We start from the raw sequence: 21691 nt of genomic DNA on the forward strand, positions 1-21691 counted from the left end.
TTAACAGCACTTAAGCAAGTCTCCAATGAACAAACAAGTCAGTCTCATCTTTGTCTATAATATTCTATCCCAGTGACATTGAGGAGAACATTACTATCAGCACAGAGGGCTTGTGCTAGCAGTAAAAGTAACAATAATAATCAACTAAACACAATAACAAGCACCTACTCTGTGGCAAACACTGCACTAAGGTCTCTCTCATTTAATACCTATAACAACATTGTAAGAACTCTAGTTTCAGTAGCTTGCCCAAGGCCCCTCATGAATAAATGATACAGTGCAGAATCAAACCCTGGTCTGTGTGAATTCATCAGCATGCAGTCGCTAGTATTTATTAATCAGGCAATAAATTCATGTTTTAAATCTTCTCACAATGAAGACAACTTTGTTCTACTTCATTTCTACCATAAGCATATGTTACGCTCTCTGAAGTCAAGACACTCAATCTGGGCCAGCAGCCTGCACAATAAATCCATACTATTTGTCATGAGGGAAAAAAAGATTCACAAGAATATCCTTTGCTGAAAAAAATAACTCTTAATGGTTCTAAAAAAAAGCAGTTCACTTTTTTAAATCCATGAAAGATATGTTCTAAGTGTGACTAAAAGTCATTTGAAAAAGCTCAAATATAAAATCAGCAATAAATGAATAAAACGCCACTAATTCTCTTCTTTACAGTAGAGCCTGACGTCGGCAAACTAAAGCCAAATAAGGGCCAGATGCCTGTTTTCATAAACAAAGTTTTATTGAACACTCATTTTCATATTGTCTGGCTGCTTTTCTGCTACTAGTGGTAAAGTCGAATATTTGTGATTGAGACCATCTAGGCCACAAAGCTAAAAATATTTACAATCTGGAGAAAAGAAAGTCTCTTCAACAAATGGTGCTGGGAAAACTGGACAGCCACATGTAAAAGAATGAAAATAGATCATTCGTTTTCGCCATTTACAAAAATAAACTCAAAATGAATCAAAGACCTAAAGATTAGGCCTGAAACAATAAGTCTTCTAGAAGAGAATATAGGCAGTACACTCTTTGACATCAGTTTCAAAAGAATGTTTTCGGACTCCATAACCCCTCAGACGAGGGAAACAATAGAAAGAATAAACAAATGGGACTTCATCAGACTAAAGAGCTTCTTCAAGGCAAGGGAAAACAGGATTGAAACCAAAAAAACAGCCCACCAATTGGGAAAAAATATTTACAAGTTATTTATCTGACAAAGGGTTAATCTCCATAATATATAAAGAACTCACAAAGCTCAACAACAAAAAATCAAACAACCTCATCAAAAAATGGGCAGGGGACATGAACAGACATTTCTCCAAAGAAGATATATGGATGGCCAATAGACACATGAAAAGATGCTCATCATCACTAATCATCAGGGAAATGCAAATCAAAACTACACTAAGATATCACCTTACACCTGTTAGAATGGCAAAAATATCCAAAACCAAGAGTGACAAATGTTGGAGAGGCCGTGGAGAAAAAGGAACCCTCATACACTGTTGGTGGGAATGCAAACTGGTGCAGCCACTATGGAAAATAGTATGGAGATTTCTCAAAAAGTTAAAAATAGAAATACCCTATGACCCAGCCATCCCACTACTGGGTATCTATCCTAAGAACCTGAAATCAGCAATTCCAAAGTCCCATGCACCCCTATGTTCATCGCAGCATTATTCACAATAGTCAAGACGTGGAACCAACCTAAGTGCCCAGCAACTGACAATTGGATAAAGAAGATATGGTGTATATATACACAATGGAATACTACTCAGCCATAAAAAAGGACAAAGTCGTCCCATTCACAACAACATGGATGGACCTTGAGGGTATTATGTTGAGTGAAATAAACCAGACAGAGAAAGATGAACTCTGTATGACTCCACTCATAGGTGGTAGTTAACATATAGACAAAGAGAACTTATCTGTGGTTACCAAGGGAAAGGGGGGATGGGTGGAGGGCGCAAAGGGTGAAGTGGTGTACCTACAACATGACTAACAATAATGTACAACTGTAATTTCACAATGTTGTTAACTATCATAATCTTAATAAAAAAAAATATTTACAATCTGGCCTTTTATAGAAAAGTCTGTTGAACCCTGGACTAGACAATCCAAAGATGGGGTTTGCAAAAAAAGTGTAATTTACTCACCTGTGATAAAGAGTGACTAAATATATGACTATCACCAGTCTGTAACAGCCTAAAAATGCCAGGAAGTTCGTTCTTACCTTGAAGGTTTTCCTTCTTCAACAAAGAATTGAGTTGATTCATAGAGTTGAAGATGAGAATGGACTCTACAGATGCTCTGTATCGCCCAGAATGCTCAGTGTCGACATTCAGCCCCAGGTTTTGAATTCCTTGGCCAGTCTCTATCCCTTCCAGGAGTGGAAGCTCATGGGGAAGAAAACTGGTAACTATGCTGTGAAGAGTCGGCTCCTTAGAATCTGGATCTAGTAACCAGCATGCCACCTGAATGGGATAGTGATTGGAATGTTTTATTGATTTTTCAGACATTTCTTTACCCTTAAATTAAAAGCTGAAAAAAGAAAGCTCATTTCTAATCTTATTTTCACTTAATACTTATTCAGTGGTCTTCCCAGGAAAGAAGAAAAGGATAATTACACCAGGACTCATTTTTGGTACCAATAAGAGCAGCAGCCTTCAAACAAGGAAAACTTAAAATTTTTCCATTACTGCAATGCTCCTGCCAATCTAGTTCTGAAGTAGGCTTGAAAACCAAGTGAAACCTCTCAGCTAACTGAAATCCTGTTTCTGAAATGCAAATAGACTCTTCTCCACTGAGGCTGATTTTGGCTAAGCTACTATAATAAAGATGGGCCTATATACATTTTTTTTTCTTCCGGTGAGGAAGATTGGCCCTGAGCTAACCACTGTGGCAATCTTCCTCTATTTTGTATGTAGGATGCCGCCACAGCATGGCCTGATGAGCAGCGTGTAGGTCCGTGCCCAGGATCCAAAGCTGCGAACCCTAGGCCGCCAAAGCAGAGTGTGTGAACTTAACCAGTACACCACCTGGATAGCCCCATGGGCCTATGTGCTTTTAGGTTTATTTAATTCTTTCAACATCAGAAGTGAGGCATAAATGTTTTACCATTAAAAATTCATATCCAGAGTTTCAGAAAGCCTCTAGGCTTTCCCCGCAGAATGAGGGTCTGTCATCAGGACCATCCAACTGGTCATTTAATTGCTATTTTTAGCTTCCCTATAAGATTAGAAGACCCGTCATTTCTAATACTAAATCTAGGAAATCAAAACTGGATTTAGAATCAGGAAATCTAAACCCTGTTCATAATTCCAACAATTACTACATGACTCGGTTACTTCCTTTGTAGGTTAAGAATGTAGTTTTGGAGGGGGTGATATTATGAATTGTAATGAGAAATACAAATTTGGTCTCCGTCCCCATTTCTAGCACAGCTTTTAAAACTCTTGAAATTTCCAAAGTGGCGAGAGGAAAGGCATCTTTCGTTATGTTAATGAGGTGGTTTTTGGAATGCTCCTAGGTCGCCTAAGAATGAGGGCTGGTTGACCACAGAATCAACCCTGTGATTGGAGGATTGGAACTTTCAGTCCCACCCCTCAACCTCTGGGAAGTGGGGAAGGGGCTGGAGGTTGAACTGATCACCAACGGGGAATGATCTAATTAATCACGGCTATGTAATGAAGCCTCCATAAAGACCCAACAGGTCAGTGTTCGGAGAGTTTCCCAGGTTGGTGAACACAGAGGTGCTGAGAGAGCAGCATGTCTGGACAGGGCATGGAAGCTCTGCTCCCCTTCTCACATACCTTGCCCTCTGCATCTCTTCCATCTGGATGTCCATCTGTATCCTTTATCATATCCTTTTATAACAAATTGGTAAAGGTAAGCAAATGTTTCCCTGAGTTCTATGAGTCGTTCTAGCTAATTAATCAAATCCAAAGGGGGAGGAGCTCATGGGAACATCTGATTTACAGCCAGTCGCTCTGAAGTACAGGTAACAACCTGGACTTGCAACTGGTTTCTGAAGCCCAAGGAGGGAGTGCTTGGACCTCCAGTCTATTGCTCGTTGGTCAGAAGTACTTGGGCTAGTGATTGGCCTTGAAGTAGAGGACAGTCTTATGGGACTGAGCCCTTAACCTGTGAGATCTGATGCTATCGCTAGGTAGACAGTATCAGAATTGAGTTGAATTGTAGGACATCCAGCTGGTGTCCCTAGCTCGGGTGGTGGTGTCGGGGGAAAACTTCCCAAACATATGTTGAAATTTGTCTCAGAGCCATTTTAGTTGGCGTCAGAGAAACGGGATTGGCTAGAAGGGCTCTGGCTTACAGACACAGCAGTTTTCGAAGAGAAAGGATAAAAGGGCGGGGATGATAATCCTTTGATCCCTGGATGGCTACCTAGTCACCCATGGTATGAAAGTGCAGCTGCATTGCAATCAGTTACTGAAAGTAAAAGCTACCAATGGAATTTAGAAATGGTAGTAGATCTGACTCCCAAGGAGTTGGTTCATTGGATATATAAGGAAATACAAAATAATAACCACGCTAAACATAAAATCTCTTGGTTATTATTATGTGTAATGGCTAAATCGAAAGTAAAATAAAGTGCTGGGTCAGACCTTGATGCTAAAACAAGCTCAGATTTGGGTCAGGCTAAGCCTTAGCCACAAGCCTCAATGCTGCCTAGAAAGGGAAAAGTTACGCAGAGGCAACAGGGAGTACCTCTAAGACCTCTGGTCACAAGAAGGTAATCAATGTAAGGGGAGGGCAAAACCAAGAAACTATTGAAACCGGGGGGATAGTGTGAAGGAGCTGTTTCATTTTGTGGATGTCTATCATCAGCTTCCTGAGGAACCTTCACTAAAGTGGACTATGAGAAGAATTTAGAAGTGTCTCTGCTTTGAATGCTGCAGATTGGAAGAGCATGGTTGGGTTGATGCAGGACCCGCAGCTTACTATGGAACAATCACAGATGATTATATGTGATCCAGACACACAGGAGGTTATTCCCCAAGGAACTGCCAGCCTGGTGCATGGGATAAAAGCTACTGTGAGGTCTGTACCCTGAGAAGGGGGACTGTCTGTCTCCCCCTATACATGCCACATGGAACACCCCAGATAAAGTAGCTGATATGCTTCATATGCAAGCCATGTGGGACTGACTTTATGATGACCAGCATATTAACTGCTGAATATGCCCACTACCCAGGTCATGGTAAATGCTGTGGTTAGGGGGCCCCTTTCACATGGGCATCCCATAAAACCTTATTGTTGCAAAATCTAGGACAGTTTGGGAAGCCTTATCAAATCTGTTGTCTCAGCTTCCCCCCATAGGTCTTATAGATGCTAATAAACACTTAAGGTTAATTAACAAGAGAATGGGAAGAGGCAGAGGGAGAGTCAAGAGACTTCCCAACAAGGTGGAAATTTTTTAAATGTTATTAAGAAATAAGGTGAATAAAGCAAATATTGATAGGAGTGAAAGAAAGAGGAAACAGGAAGGGGATAGTCATAGGACTCATCCCAGCAACGCAGAAATCTCTAGATGGTTATTCAGAAATGGGAAATAAAACAGGCATTGATGGGGTTAGAACAAAGGTTTAATACAACACTACCACAGGTTAGGCAGGCCAAGGCGACGCCCTGCTGGTCCCCCAGCATTAAAGGGCCCCAAATAAGTCTGCTGTATTTATCCCAATTTGAAGAAATTTAAAAAGGATGAAGGCAAATATTACGATAAACCTGACCAACAATCGCTTGGGGCAGTGGTTAAGCAGATTAATCAAGTTAAAGATAGATAAAAAGGCCAGTATCCCTCCTTCAACCCCTCACTGGAGACCCCAAACCCCTTTGCACAAGAATGGGTAAAATGCTCAGGGGGTGGGGAAGAGAATTTTGCAGGACTCTCTGATAAGGGAGTCTCAAGGACTGTGGTACCAAAACCCACTGGTGAGGCCCTCACTCAGCCTACAATTCAATCAAGAGAATGTAAAAATATAATGGTTGATAGGATTGTGTAAGTTGGAACATTTAAGCAGGTAGTATATAAAGAAGTTGCGTCTCCTTTACCTGAATCTTTTATGGGAATGAGTATTATGTCTGGCCGGGGAACACTTCTCCCATCAGGTTTTGTAAAACCAAAACCTCTTGATGAAGTCCTAACGGAGGCTTCAGTTAGGAATGTAAGGGTTGAGGTAAAAGTCTGTAGAAATGGTACGCTTGAACAGCTTTATGTGAAGTGGTTGAGTCTTGATTGTATTTTGGAAATGGACATTATGTCTGTCTGACTGGGAAACATTTCCCCTTCCTAGTATTGTAAAACAGAAGGCATGTAAATTGCCCTTCAAGCAATGTTAATTGGACATGATAAATGGGAGTGAGTAAGATTACCCAAGCCCATACAGTGTAGAATAGAAGCTGGAGTGCTGGTAGGGACAAATTCTCTGCGCAATAACTCTATATGGAGCATATACTGGGGCTTATGGCAAGAGCCTGAGTGCCTCCCACTGACAACTACTGGGACTTTAAACAAGAGAATTTCCACTTGAGGGGCATTTACTACCTTGTTATCTAACATTATTAACTGAAGCTACTCCTATGACTGAAAGACATAACATGATCTTGAAACCTGAAATACCCACAAAGTCTTGGGTGATGTCCAAGAAATGCTCTAATGGAGATGGCAGTGGACCAAACAGTTCCCTAATAAAATGGAAATGATTTATACAGGATCTTACTGTCTGGAATGCAAAGAGGAGATACTCATGAACAGGGAACCTCTTTTCCCCTAGATCTGACTCTGGAATTGTGTGAGTTGCTGCTGGATTCTATTGTCACTTGGACAGTACCCTATAAACAGTTCTCAACTGACCCACAAAGAGCTGCCTGGTTTGTGGATGACAGTTCCAAGGCGATCAGACAACATCCTGTTTGGAAGGCTACCACTCTGATCAAAGAAGGTAAAAACAGATCACCCAACAGATGAATTGCATACTATTTTTCTAGCAGTGATGAAAGAATTGAACAGCTGGGAAAAGGCCCTATGTTTGGGTTTTTACTGACTCATGGGTGAGAGCACATTGCCTGTCATGTGGTTAGTAAGAAAGGCAATGGAAACCTGGCTTACAGAAAGGATGCCCTTAAGTGGCAGGGTCCTATGGAAATTTGAGGGGGTGCATTAACATAGGGCATGTCAATGCCCATCACAAAAACGCCCTTCTAGGTTTGGAAGGTGACTGGAATCGACAAGCAGATATCCCCATGTGCTCCCTTGAGATGGCCACCTGGGTCCATGAAATGAGTGGACATGGGGGCCCTGCAGGAATGCAAAGATGGGCAATCTAGACATATTCCTCTTGTATCCTCTGAGACACAGAATGCCAGTAAGACCTGTTCTGCCTGCGATAAGAGAGACAGAGACTGCTGATGGCTATGTGGCAGATTTCCTGGTGAGAAGGCCCTGAAACATAGCTGGCAAGTGAGAATGGTGCTAGTAGCCCTGGGATGGCTACAAATGGAGCTACAAATGGGTCCTGGGGGACTAGATGCTCACTCTGGACGGTGCTTTGCTTACCCCGTGTTAGAAGCAAATGCTCAGAGTGATATAAAAGAACTGGAATAGAAGTTATTGCACCAGTTTGGACAGCTGACCGTCATTTCTTCAGACCACAGAACACACTTTACAGCCCATAATGTCCAACAATGGGCAGACAGATATCATTCTCAGAGTAGTAGTTTGTTAGAGAATTGGAATGGGCAATTAAAACATTGGCTGTCTAAAATGAGGGGAGATAAAGGCATGAAGGGCTGGCTTACACGCCTTCACAAGTATGTGCGCACACTCAACATGAACATGAGTGGAGCTAAAGAAGTATTCCACCAGATAGATTTCTCTGTTTTTCTGGTGGATCTCGGGAAGAAGGGGTGGAGAAGGTGCTGGTATACTTTCTTCCCCAAATCACCTCAACTTTTCTTTTTCCCTACCTGATGCGAGGACCAGAGTTATAACTTATAAGGGCTGGAAGCAGGGATGATTCCTAAGCAAGAAACTGTAACTGTGTTTTTAACCTTTATGTTACAATTCCTAAGGGCCTGATGAGGCAGGATGTGCCTTCACCTCATATGGCAAAATTGGGGCTAACACTGAATGCATCTATTGCCTGGTGGTCAGATAGCCCACTAACTCTGCACCTATGTAACCTTATCTTACCTGAATGGGAGTAGACTGAGGGAGAGGCACTTGATAGACTAGCACTGTTGCCTGCAATCTAGACCAGCACAGTAGCCGAACCTAATATCCCTTCCATGGAGAGAAGGAAAAATAGCTATAGGTGAAGGAATGAATAGATGAGTTACGTAATGAGGGATATCCAATATTACATTAACACTTCGAAAGAGACTCAAAGCAAAATATGATATTGTATTATAGCTTGATTATGCCAGATGCTCAAAAGAGTGAAGCCATGTATTACTGACACCACTCCTGCTTTTGGAACCCGACAAAATCAAACAGAAGCCTGCAACCTGGGAGACACTGTCATACATTAATAATGGTGGCCTGGACAGTTATTAGTGACTGAATGAGATTCTACTATTGTGCCAGCATCCTTTGACTTTCATAATTGTTTTGCTATAACAATCGTATTACGACAACCATGTCTGAAGACTGGGGATGGACTGATATTATGAATTATAATAAGAAATATACATTTGGTCTTCATCCCCTTGTCTAGCACAGAACTTCTAAAACCCTTGGAATTTCCTAACGGGTGAGAGTTAAAAGTGTCTTTTGTTATGTTAATGAGATGACTTTTGAAATGGTCGTAGGTAACAGAAGGATGGTGGGGGGGGTGCAGTGTGGAACAACCCTGTGTCTGGAGAGTTGGAACTTTCAGTCCCACCCCTTGAACTCCTGGGATGGGGGAGGGGCTGGAAGTTGAATTGATCACCAATGGCCAATGATTTAATATCAATCATGCCTATGTAATGAAGCCTCCATAAAAACCCAAAAGGACAGGGATCAGAGAGCTTCCCGGGTTAGTGAACATGTGGAGATGTGGGGAGAATAGCATGCTCAGAGAGGGCACAGAAGCTTCATGCCCCTTCCCACATATCTTGCCCTATTTATCTCTTCATCTGGCTGTTGATTCATATCCTTCAATATCCTTTGTAATAAACCGGCAATCTAGTGAGTATACTGGTTTCCTGAGTTCTGTGAACCACTCTAGCAAATTAACTGAGCCCAAGGACGGGGTCATGGAACCTCTGATTTATAGCTGGTTGGTCAGAAGTACAGGTAATAGCCTGGGCTTGCAACTGGTGTCTCAGGAGAAGTCTTCTAGGACGGAACTGTTAACCTGTGGGATCTGACACTATCTCCAGGTGGACAGTGTCAGAATTGAGTTGAATTGTAGGACACCCAGTCTGGTACCTGGGGAATTGCTGGGGGTGTGGGGAAAAGCCTCCTCTACCAACATTAGAAATTGGTGATCTCGGGGCTGGCCCCGTGGCCGAGTGGTTAAGTTCGCACGCTGTACTGCAGGCGGCCCAGTGTTTCGCTGGTACGAATCCTGGGTGCAGACATGGCACCACTCATCAAACCACGCTGAGGCAGCATCCCACATGCCACAGCTAGAAGGACTCGCAACAAAGAATATACAATTATGTACTGGGGGGCTCTGGGGAGAAAAAAGGAAAAAAGAAAATCTTTAAAAAAAAAAAAAAAAGAAAAGAAATTGGTGATCAGAACTCTTCTAGGCGGTATTGTAAAAGACAGTCTGATGTAAAAGTTAGCAAATGTTTCTTATAAAAGTGAGATTTTGTAAATTAATCGTTCATCTTCTTACATCAAAAGTGTTGTGATTAACAAAGTCAATTATGGAATATTTCAAGTAGTTTATGTAAAAGGTGCTATATAAATCTGAGATGCTATGGTAGTTTTATTGAGAAGCTCATATTATCCATATTCTCATTTTGGACTCTGGAGCATCAAAATTAAGTGACAACCTTTTATACCCAGTAAAAGTCAGTTTAGAAACTACAAGGAATTTATCACATGTAAACCAAGCCTGGCTTGAAGTGTAGAAAAGGATAATATCTTTAGTTTATCTGACACTATCTTTGAAAATCTTTGCCAAAAAAGCTAAAGAAACTAAGAGACTGGGGCCAGGCTGGTGGTGTAGTGGTTAAGCTCACACACTCCACTTCAAGCCCCTGGGGTTCACAGGTTCGGATCCTGGGTGTGGACCTAGCACTGGGCGGCATCCCACATAAAACAGAGGAAGATTGGCACAGATGTTAGCTCAGGCCAATCTTTCTCACAAAAAAAAAGAAAAGAAAAAAGAAACTAAGAACCTAAAAATTATCCTATTATTAATAATTATATTGATAATAATAACCAAGTAGTATTACAGTTCAACTCAAAATTAATATTTCACATGCCTCATGTATCCAGTGTCAATAGGGGGAAAAATGGCTCCCTTTGAGGACTAAAGTATTATAAATAAATGCCTTCTGAAAACGCATTATACTATTAATGTATACTACAATAACGTAAGTTATCTTTTCCTTAATACTTAGAGTCATCATTATGAAGAGTGTATCACACTTTACCATTGTATAGGAAAGTTCTCAGGGGCTAGAAAGGTGATTTGTTCTCATGCTAAATGGCCCCTAACTATTCTTATATCTACACACTTCTATTTCCTGCCTCTATCCTCGTGGATATTTGAAACATCCTGCTATCAAATATCTAAATCTAACAATTCTCATTTCTAATTTACTGTAAGACAGAAAACTTGGAACTTATGACAAAAATAAAATTTTTAAATCTCTGAGAAAAGATACGAACTTCAGTGTTTAGAATTTGTGACATCTCTGTTTTTATCTGCACAAAGAGATTTGGTGTATAATATTCTGTTCTGGATGAATGAGATTACTGGATAAAGCAGTGACTACTCCAAAAAACTTAAGTTGCATTGTTGGAGCTAAACAAATACCAAGTCATTTAAGAATTAGTTCTAAACATTAAAAAATAACTTTTTAAGTATGCAAAAATTAAATAAGACATGAAACCTTAGGATCTTCATAACTTTGTTCCAGGGAGATACCACAAGACAGAAGAAGAATTTTATAACTCTGGATGAAGTCATAGACAATAACAGAACGTTCTTTATCAGATTCCTTTTGAAAGCAGGATCGAAGGTGCCACATTCTGTCTTTCATAGTCAGCCTTGGATCCAGAGAAGGTGGGACCAAACTGGCACTAATTTCTTTAAAAAAAAAAAAAAAGTTTTAAGGCAAAAATTATATTCATTCACTTGAAGCAGCAATCTTTAGTGCAAAGACTGAAAAAGACTCAGAAGCCTAAGGGTCTAGTTCTGTGTAACCAATAACTCAGCATGACCTTATCCAGGTCACGTCATCCATGCAGATGATGTGCCTCATAATCTAAAAATGATGTTTGGGCTAGGTGATTTATAATACTCTACTTAATTAGGTAACAGAAAATTCTACATATCAAGATTTCTAAAACTAAATTTACATTTCTCAAAATGAGGTATTAAAGACAGAAAAGTTATTTTAAAATGAATTTTAAGGGGATATTTAGTATGAACATATAATGTTACATACTAAAAAAAAAAAAGAAGAAGTTCAACTAACTACTCACCCTAACATATGTTCCTGCAAAACAACTGAAAATATTTCATACTTATTCAGGAACAGACATTATATGGTACCCTTTAAAACGTTTCCTTATTCATTTTGCTCCTGTCTAAAATTAATCTGCTAAGTATCCAACAACCATGATCAGATCACAACGTATTTCCAGATCATATCCTTTCAATTCCGAAAACTCTTCCAAAGGCTAGTTGATTCAACTACTGTGGATAGTCTCACACTCTAGATGAGTTCCAGACCCAGTCAATAAGAGGAAAAAAGTCTGAAAAGAAACTGCTATGATCCAGTCTTCAAAAGCAAACCCTCAAGGTGGCCAGGGATAGGCTACCACCAAAAAGAAAAGAAAGTATTAGTAGTCCCATGGGACAAGCAGAGGGGCGTAATGGCAGTGTCTCAGCATTCATTCTAGTTAACATATGAAATGATGCCACATTAGCCCCCATCCAAAAAAAAAATTTTTTTAATCCTAAAAATAAATTCTACATAAATAGAAAATTATTCTCGACAAACAAGTCACTATCCTAACAGAGGTTACATGAAAATTATATGATGACTTGGTCAAATAGTCATTACTTACCAGAATGCTTTTGTTCTTTCTGCAATGAGAAGTAATAGGCATCTCTTCCACCCCAGCATACTGCCAGTCCAACCACCAAGACGTCATCACAACCTTTAACAGGAAATCCATCCTCTCTAATAGGGGCGTCCTGAGGTGAGCTAACTAAGTAAATCAAAAGAGAAATAATTAAAAACCTCTAAAAATAAAGCCATTAAACTGAATGTTAAAACAATGATAATAATAAAAAACTATTTGATAGGGAAAAAATTTCCAGATCCCTAATATATGCATTCTTTGGATAATCATTTTTAGGTGTATGTAAGATCTTTCTAGGATTCTTATCAATTAAGATAACTGTCACTATAAAAGAATCTACCAAAGATTTCTTAAAATACATCTATAACTAAAATGGGTATTAACTAAATTTTTTAAAAGCTGCATTTTGAATTTCTATAACTCACAGAAATAAAGACCACTTGCACGCTACAACAATTTTGTAGTGAACTCAGCAATTCTTAACTCTAAGAAACTCCAGAAAAATCAACAGTCTTACTTCCTAGGGAAGAATTAGGTATGATTTTGTAATTGGAGTCAATATTTTTTCTAAAATAATGCATCTCCAATTTTACAAATATATAGGTCAAGGACCAATCTACCTTATTTGTAATTATATCCCTAATATCTGGATAATAACTTGCTCATATTTGTTAAATTTAAGTGAATGTTTTTATCCCTTTAACCCCTAGCACAGAAAATGTGCTCAATTTTGTTTGTTGAACGAAAAACAGAAAATACGAGTCAACAATGAAAGTACATAAAATTGTCATTAACATACGTGCTCCATGAATTTAAGATCAAATGAATACTCAAAGCTTTGTGAACAAATTCATTCATATAGAGAATTAAGAAATCTGATCAAATCCCTGATTTCCACAACAGGTTGTCAAACTGACTGTAGCTATTACCCATGATACAGAATCCTCACTGTCACTGACATGACATTAGGATCAACATTTCAGTATAGAATTCATGACTATCAGTGGAGAGACAAGTTCTACTTAAGTATTGGCAAATGTAGCTAATGTACACCGTGAAAATTATAGTGCCTATTTCCTATGTACTTTTGTGATTATATAAGTGAATAAGGATCTTACTGTTTAATAGAAAATAATACATGAGCAATGATGATTAATAAAAACCATCATGTTATACCATTAAGATAACACAAAAACAGTGATCCATATTCAAAACATATATCTTAATTTTTACAAATTTATATTCTATTTATATACTTACATATTATATAATAATATATATAGTTATTACATATACACATGAATTTTTCTTTTTAGAGAAACACTGTGTTTAATGGTAAAGCTTAATACAATCTAGCACCAGGCAACGCCTGGAGTTGAAACAGCAGGGATGCCTAGATAACCACAGAGCCTCACAACGTGAAGAGGGTGAAGAATGCAACCATCAAACTGAAGAGCTCCACGGCGTCAGACAGGGCAAAGCACAGAACAGGCATAGAAGAAAGAGATCCTGTTTGAGGGACAGGATCCTGGCATACCCAATGGTCAAGCTATCAAACACTGTTCCAGTGCTGGCCTTTGAACCAGCTACACCAACTGTGGTGACTCCAGCAGCAATAAGCTTAGCCACTGTGTCAATGTACTAGGAGACAATATTGGTCTGCAACTCCCACTGGACCACCTAAAGCGTGGAGCTGCTGTAGGAAGTCTCTTTAGATGGGATCTCTGGCCTCCTCAGAAGGAGGCAGACACAGGCCTGATCAGACCCAAGTACCGTAGTAGATCAGAGCCAGAGGAATGAGTAGTGCCTTGGTCTGCATTTTTTCAGTCTCCTAGCTTGAGCTCTTGGTCTCAGTGCTCAGCTCTCCCACCCACGTGTCCCTGGGTCACCCATCTCTTTAACCAGAGGGCAACTATTATCAATCTTCTTGGGCCAAACAATAAGGCTATTCTACATATAAACCCATATAGGAGAAACTTATTAAACTTTGAATAAATTTGTTACATTTAATATCCAATAGTGAAAAGTCTCAGTTCCCTATCAGTTCACTATTTTACATACAAATGTGAAAAAATTTTTTAATTAAAAAAATTCTTACCTTGCTTAAACCTACAACCAATAGTAGTACTTTTAGAAGATGTCAGATTACTGATCTTTTCACAAGCCAGTGAGATGGAAAATCGCTTTTTGCACTGCCACTCCTTAATGAACGTTTCGAAGAGAGTTTGGTCACTTGCTACATCAATTATGGCTAAACTTTCTGAATTGCACGAAGCTGGAGTTAACTGTGATCCATCCTGTGATAACCGCAGTGAAACACCTGTGTCTCTAGTAGGACTGTTATCTTTGAAACCATTTCTACTCTCTGGACTTAAATCATGGTTTTTAATATCTGAAGGTAAGTCAAATGAATAACTTTCACCAAGTTGTAAAACACTACTAGTTTTCTGAAGTTTTACAGAAGATGTTCCAAGAATACCTGGAAATGTCAGCTTAGAAGCAGATGTTGGAATAGGTGTAGGAGGAATGAGCCCATTATCATCTACTATACAGTTTTCTTCATAAGGAAAGAGAGATGAGGTTTCATCATGAATGGCATTGTTCTCCAGTGCCTCCATCTTGCTTTTTACTTCATTGGGGAAAAATAAAATTCCCTGTACCTGATTTGGCTCCAAATTTGAAATCACTTCTTGTTTGTCATTTAACTCCGTATTTTTTCCTTTCAAATTAAACAAGTTTGTAGCAGTTGATTTTAGCTTTTCATTTTCTAGAGGACTGGACACCTTATCTAAAATCTTTTGCAGTCCTGGACTTAAATCAAATGATGCCCCTGACCACACAAATGAATTATTTTGCCTTATCCCAGTTAATTTGGATTTTTGAGACCCTTCATCTTTATCTCCTCCAGTTACTTCTCTTTGGGGATAATCATTACCTACAATTGCTGGATCACCTAGTTCTAATGCTCTAAGAGATACTGCAGTATTATGTTTCTCTTGGACAGGAAATACATCCACATTTTCCAAAGCTTCAACCATCTGAGCAGAATCCATTTCTGAAAATATAATAGACTCATCACTGGAACAAGTCAACTGCTGCTGATTTTCTTGAATCTCGTTCATACTTGATTTTTCAATTGGGCCTCCTGGTTGTAGACACAGAGAATCACTGAAATGGTTTGACATTATTTCAGAAGGAAGGGGTCTTTTCACTTGTACATCAGGTGGTTGTTTTTTCACTAGGTAGTCTTCACTGAAACTGTCAAAGAGTAAACTATCACTCAAATTCAAACTTGTTTCATGATCTGGCAGACATTCTACTTCTATACCAGTGGGAGTTCTCTTTTGAGGAACCAGAGGTGTAACTGGTTTTACAGCTTCTTGTGTTTGATAACCTTGAAGAAAACTATTTAATTGGGAGTCAGTAACAGAAAGTTCATTCCCTTTAAAACAAGGGTCATTTTCCCTCAATAGTACTGGAGAATGAAAAATTGGGCTTTCTGGATTCAGGATGTCAACCCCATGTGAATCAGTCCTTTGTTTCACAGTATCTACAGTCTTAAGTTCCAAATGATCTATATTTATCACTCCTGGAGAATGCTGTTCAGCAGGAGAAGTAATGTGAATCTCATTCTGATAAGAGATCATCGAGCTCTGTTTGTTTAAGCTCTTCTGCATCACTCCTTTTGCCAGGTTGGTGTCTTTTGCCCCTTCTTGTTCGGCATTTTCAGTTGCCATCTGTTGTATTATTTCCTCTGACTGAGTATCCAGGTAGAAACTATCTTCAAAGTCACAGAGAACTAAACCTAAGTCAGAAACATAATTATTTTTAGTTTTGTTTGCTGCATAAGCATGGGTTTTTTCTTGTATTCTAGAGGTATTTAGAAAATCCTCATGTTGGTCTCCTGATTTACCAAATGTTCCAGCTGGTAGATGTACTCCACTGGGTATCTCAGTGCTGCTTATATTGTCTCCTGATACTTGAGTATTACTTGACTTATTTTCCTCAGCATTAAACTTCATACTTTCACATTTGATGATAACATTTGAGTCTCTATTCACATAACTACGGACTGTCTCACAGGGCATTTGTTTCTCTGTTTTTTTCTGTTTGGCATAAGTGTTTTTCTGTTCATCGGACTGCTTTTCCAGGCACTGGTTAATTGGATGGGTGTCATGGTGTTTCATAGAAACATTCTGGTTTTTTGAATCATTTTGTATCAGCACTTTGTTTATTTTTTCTGACTCAACAACAACTAATCCTCTTTCGTTTTCATTAACCACACTAGTGGCTTGACAAGTCACTTTTTTACTCTGGGATCCTGTAATAAAATGTTCCACAAGAATATCATTAGTTATTGTTTTGTTTCTTGAACAACCTTGTTCTGTTTGTGATGGGAATAATGCCTTATATTTTCCCTCAGCACAGAAAGACACATTTTTAGCAAATGGACCTGGATTTCTAAATTCCAGATTATTCTCATCTAAGGTTAATGAGTCTTCACAATGAACAGGATTAGACATACTCTGTTCTTGTAAATCAATTCTGTAGAACCCAGTGTCTTTCATAGCATTACTGTCTCTGGATCGTTTTAGATGCTTACTATGTTTCCAAGATCGAAAAGTTGTACTCATCTTTTCTGAACTGAAATTCAAAGCTTCTTTTTTTGTTTTCTCAGATGAGAGAGCCTGAACAACTTTCTTAATGCTTGTTTTTCCCTCATTCAGAGAGGTTCCAAGTTTCTCTTTACTTATATTCAAAAAAGCCTGTTTTCTTGCTCTGGAAATGGAATGTACCTGATGTTGATTCCCATCCTGAAACTTACAATAAAAGGAATTTGTAGGCTCCATACGTTTATCTAAATCTTGTACTGTATTTGCCAATTGCTTACTGGAAGACTCACTAAATGTTGTGTTCTTTTTTTTCTTTGATGTTAATCTTTTACAAGAACTTTTAGCTTGGGGTACAAATTTGTGTTCCTTTACTTCTGACTCACTGCTGGTCAATGAGCGGGTATCAGAATTTAAAAGGGAATATGGATTCCATTGCACTCCCATTTCAACCAAGTCCTGCTGAAGAATCATTTTGGCTTCTTCCACTATAAGGACTGCTGCTTCCCTTTCAGTTAAACCTTTTCTGCCAGTCACCCAAATAGTTCGCATATTCCGACGTTCTTCAACTGCTTCCTCTTCCTCATCCACTGCCTTTCGGGCACTATACAAGAAGATAGGGAAAGAAATAAATTAATGCATTGATTCATTCATTCATACAACAAATATTTAGTAAACATCAATCTGAGCTCTTCTAGGAACTGAAGAAATAGCACTGAACAAGAGGAAAATATATCTACTTGGGGAAATTATAAAACAAACAAATGTTAAAATGCATTCTGTGTCAACTGTGGATAAGAGTTGTGTACAAAAATGAAGCACCAGGAAGAGATGAGTGGTTTTTCAATTTTTAAATAGCATAATTAGGGAAGGCCTCACTAACACAGATTCTTTAAGCAAAAACCTTAAAAAAGTGAGTGTCATAAAACTTTCATTGAAAAAAAATCCTTTATGATACGAACTCTGGACAAGGTATTTGAAGAGACTGGAAAGTGACAAACAGAACCAGAAACTGGAAGGGGGCTGAGACTAGAAGAAAGAAATGGCAATGGGTGAATTTTTATACTTTTCACCTGAAGGCACGCCCCAGTCAGCGCCATGAAGAGGAGCTAAAAACTTGGATAAAAACCTGGAATTTATTGATTGGCAGAATTTGAAATAGAACTCAGAGTAACTACAGGAGATACGAAATGAAGGGAAAAATTCCAGAAATGAGAGATATAGAGAAGGAGAACACCAAATTCTTCATATAAATTCTGCCCAAATACCTGGCTAACCTCTAAACCATGCAAGTGTGGGCAGAATCCAAGCAGTTGAAAGTCTAAACAACTGAACAGTGATTTGAGCTACTGAGCACTACAGAAAGACAAAAGTTTAGAGTTTGAATTCAACCAAGCTAACTGACTGATAAAATATGAATGCTCTTCAGGGTAAAAGAATAGATTCTACACCTTAAAAGGTCAAATATATATGTAATTGAAGCACCACAAGAACAGAGACAGGATGAGGCATAAAAATGATGGAAGAAATAATGGTCAAGAGACTTCTGTTTTCAACCAAGATGGAGTAATAGGGACTGATTTAGCCTCTCACCCAAAACAACTAAAAAACCGAGGCTGGGTCGTAAAAGACATTGCAGCTTCCATTTTGCTGTTCCTTGGATCACCCACTCTGGGGGAAGCTAACCATCAGAGCATGAGGACATCAAGCAGCTCTATGGAGAACCTCATGTGGAGAACTGAGCACCAACTTGCCAGCATATGTGTGAGTCATCTTAAAAGCAGAACCAAGTCAACCCTTGAGATGACTACAGTCCCAGCTGACAACTTTACTACAACCACATGAGAGAACTCAAAGCAGAACCACCAGCAAAGTTGTTCCCAAATTTATGACTCATAGAAACTTTGAGTTAATATATATTTACTGCTGCTTTTAAGCTACTAAGTTTTTAAGTAATTTGTTTCATACAAATAGCTAACTAATATGCCTACTAAAATTATCAAACTTAAAATATATGAAAATGAAATTCAGGGCCTACCTATTTAGAAGAGCAAAAGAATCATAGTCGCATCAGAATTCTCAGAAATAGTGTACAAATAGCATTTTCAAAAAACTCAATATAAGAAGGTGTGGACCAAGGATTTGTATCCAGCCAAGATGTTCTCCAAACATTAGGGTTATAGAAAGACATTTTTAAATACGTAAGAACTTGGGGAATTCTATACTATATAAGCCTCCTTGAGGAATCTACTAGAGGAGAGTTTCATCTAATCAGGAGATGTCTAGGAATACTTCAGCAATAAGACTGATGGTAAGAATTTGAATAAATAAAAATGTAGATTGTATTAGTCTTCATCCCTACTCTCCACAAGGGTGGGGAGAAGATGGAAAATTAATGTACAAATGTTATCTGTTGAGACAAAGTAGAAATAACGCACTTTAAAAAGAGGAGGAGAAGGGAGAGTGAAAAAGAAAACTAAAGTAAGCTGCTGTCAATGATTGTCGTTCAGGCAGTAGGTAGGAATTACAGGACACTATTAAAATTTTCAAGAACCAGATTATAAAAAGTACAAAAGTATTCATTAGAACAAAAACATACACCTTTCTAAATTTAAAAAAAACACCAAAGAGTACCCTTAGGTAGAGAAAGAAACATAGCAAACATCACATAATACACATACTCCTAAAATAATTTGAGAGAACTGAAACCAAACACATTAGTCATACTGATAAATGTGAATGGGATTAAGTCATCTATTAAAAGAAAAAGATTTTCAATTTGGTTCAGAAAGCAAAACTCAACATGATACACAAAAAGCATATCTAAAACAAAGTGATTTCAAAAAGCTAAAAATAAAGGCATGGACAACGTTAATACCTATGCAGAGGGAAACAAGAAGAAAGCAGTGAGGGATATTTCACACTAAATGTAACAAGGGTATAATTTAATGCTGAAAACCACAATCACAATAAAGATAAAATTATCAATCAGTCATATTTACAATGAATATTTATACACCAAATAACAAGCGACCACTTTTATGAAGCAAACACTACAAGAGACACAAGGAGACAGAGAAGTGTACTAACAATTAGCAGACTTTAATAAACCACTCTAGTTAAAAGACAGATGAAGTGTTGGCAGGCGGTATAATGAAGAATAAAGAAGAGTTAATGAACATTATAAGGTAGACTTTATGAATATATTTTAAACATTTTACCTTTATAATAGAGAATACATTTAGTTTGTATTGATCATATATTAGGTCACAAAACATCAGTGTGTTCCATAAAGTACAAATGTTAGAAACAACACTCAGATTATAGTGCAATAAAACTAGAAATTATTAACAAAATTAAAAAACCAAAAATCATATCCACCTGGGCAAAGAGGGAATATTAGATAATTTCTAAGAAATAATAACAAAAACCCTACATATCAGAATCTATGGGTAACATAAAGACCACAGGAAAATTCACAGCACTAAACTAAAAACACATAGAATTTTATTTATCAATGAAAATAAAAAAATAAAAATCAACAAATTAAATTCCTAGTTCAACAAAAAAAATGAGAAAAGCAACAAAGTAAAACAAACGAAAGTAGTAGGAAGGAAATAATAAAATTTTAAGAAGGAATTAATGAGGTAAATTATTTTTAAAAAGTAGACCTAAGTAATAAAACAAAATTCTAAAAATTTTTTAATTTACAAAATAGGCAAACCATTAGCTACACTGATCAAGAAAAAAACAGAAAGTAGAAATGTAAAAAATAAACAGTGAGAAGGGAGGAAGAGCCACTGAAATAAAAGAAATATTTAAAACTCCTAAGAGACTCATTTATAGATCTCTATGAAAATATATTTGAAAATCCAGAGGAAATGGATAATCTCCTAGGGGAATACAGATTACCAAAATTGATCCCATTAGAGATAGAAAGCTTAGAGAGACTAATTTTGAAAAAAATAAAATAGACAAAGTGTCCAAGGAACTAATCCTGTAAAAAACACTATCCAAGGTGGCATCACAGAGTAATCATATTAAACCTTCAACCACTCCCAAGGCTCCATAAATTATTGCAAAGCACTGAAAATGAAGAAAAACTTCCTAATTCTTTTTCATGAAGCAAGTCTGATACCAAATACTGACAGCAAAACTTGAATAAAGATAGTGCAAAAAACATACACATGAGAAAACTATAGGCCATCTTTTCTTTTTTTTTATTTTTGGTGAGGAAGATTCACCCTGAGCTAACATCTGTTGGCAATCTCCCTCTTTTTCTGCTTGAGGAAGTTCAGCCCTGAGCTAACATCTGTGCCAATCTTCCTCTATTTTGTATGTGGGATGCCTCCACAGCATGGCTAATGAGTGGAGAAGGTCTGTGCCTGGGATCTGAACCGACAAACTCAGGCCACCAAAGCAGAGCACATGGAACTTTAACCACTCAGCCATGGGGCCAGCCCCTAGACCAATATTATTTATGAATAACAATGCAAAAGTAAACTATATTAAATATTAGCAAACAGAATCCAATGTCATATAAAAAAAATAATATACTATGACCAAGCAAAATTTATTCTGGAAGATAAGATAGATTCAATATTAGGAAATCTATCAATCTAATACACCATGCTAATAGATGTAAGGGTTCAAAAACACCTATGATTATGTCCACAGATGCTGAAAAAGCTTTTGACAAAATTCAATATTCATTCCTGATAAAAATATTCAAGAAAATTGCAATCAATGGACATTTTCTTTAAGTGATAAAATATATATACACTATAGTCCTGAA

At 37.9% G+C, this 21691-nt stretch overlaps 1 protein-coding gene and 1 pseudogene across 4 annotated transcripts in view; both read right to left on the reverse strand.

The window, feature by feature from the left end:
* POLQ (DNA polymerase theta) overlaps nt 1-21691 on the reverse strand; it is a 98672-nt gene that overhangs the window by 39652 nt on the left and 37329 nt on the right. For 3 of the 4 annotated variants that reach the window (XM_046657849.1, XM_046657852.1, XM_046657853.1), the window contains exons 16-19: nt 14385-17500; nt 12269-12412; nt 11086-11282; nt 2240-2480 (exon numbers count right to left, since the gene is read on the reverse strand). In XM_046657849.1, coding sequence (XP_046513805.1) covers nt 2240-2480; nt 11086-11282; nt 12269-12412; nt 14385-17500 — 3698 coding nt within the window. The remainder of the gene's footprint in view (nt 1-2239; nt 2481-11085; nt 11283-12268; nt 12413-14384; nt 17501-21691) is intronic. The other variant, XM_046657851.1, reaches the window with a different exon arrangement.
* LOC124237824 (ATP synthase F(0) complex subunit C1, mitochondrial-like) lies at nt 13698-14105 on the reverse strand (annotated as a pseudogene).

This window comes from Equus quagga, chromosome 4, assembly GCF_021613505.1.
Source record: "Equus quagga isolate Etosha38 chromosome 4, UCLA_HA_Equagga_1.0, whole genome shotgun sequence".
Classification (NCBI taxonomy): domain Eukaryota; kingdom Metazoa; phylum Chordata; class Mammalia; order Perissodactyla; family Equidae; genus Equus; species Equus quagga.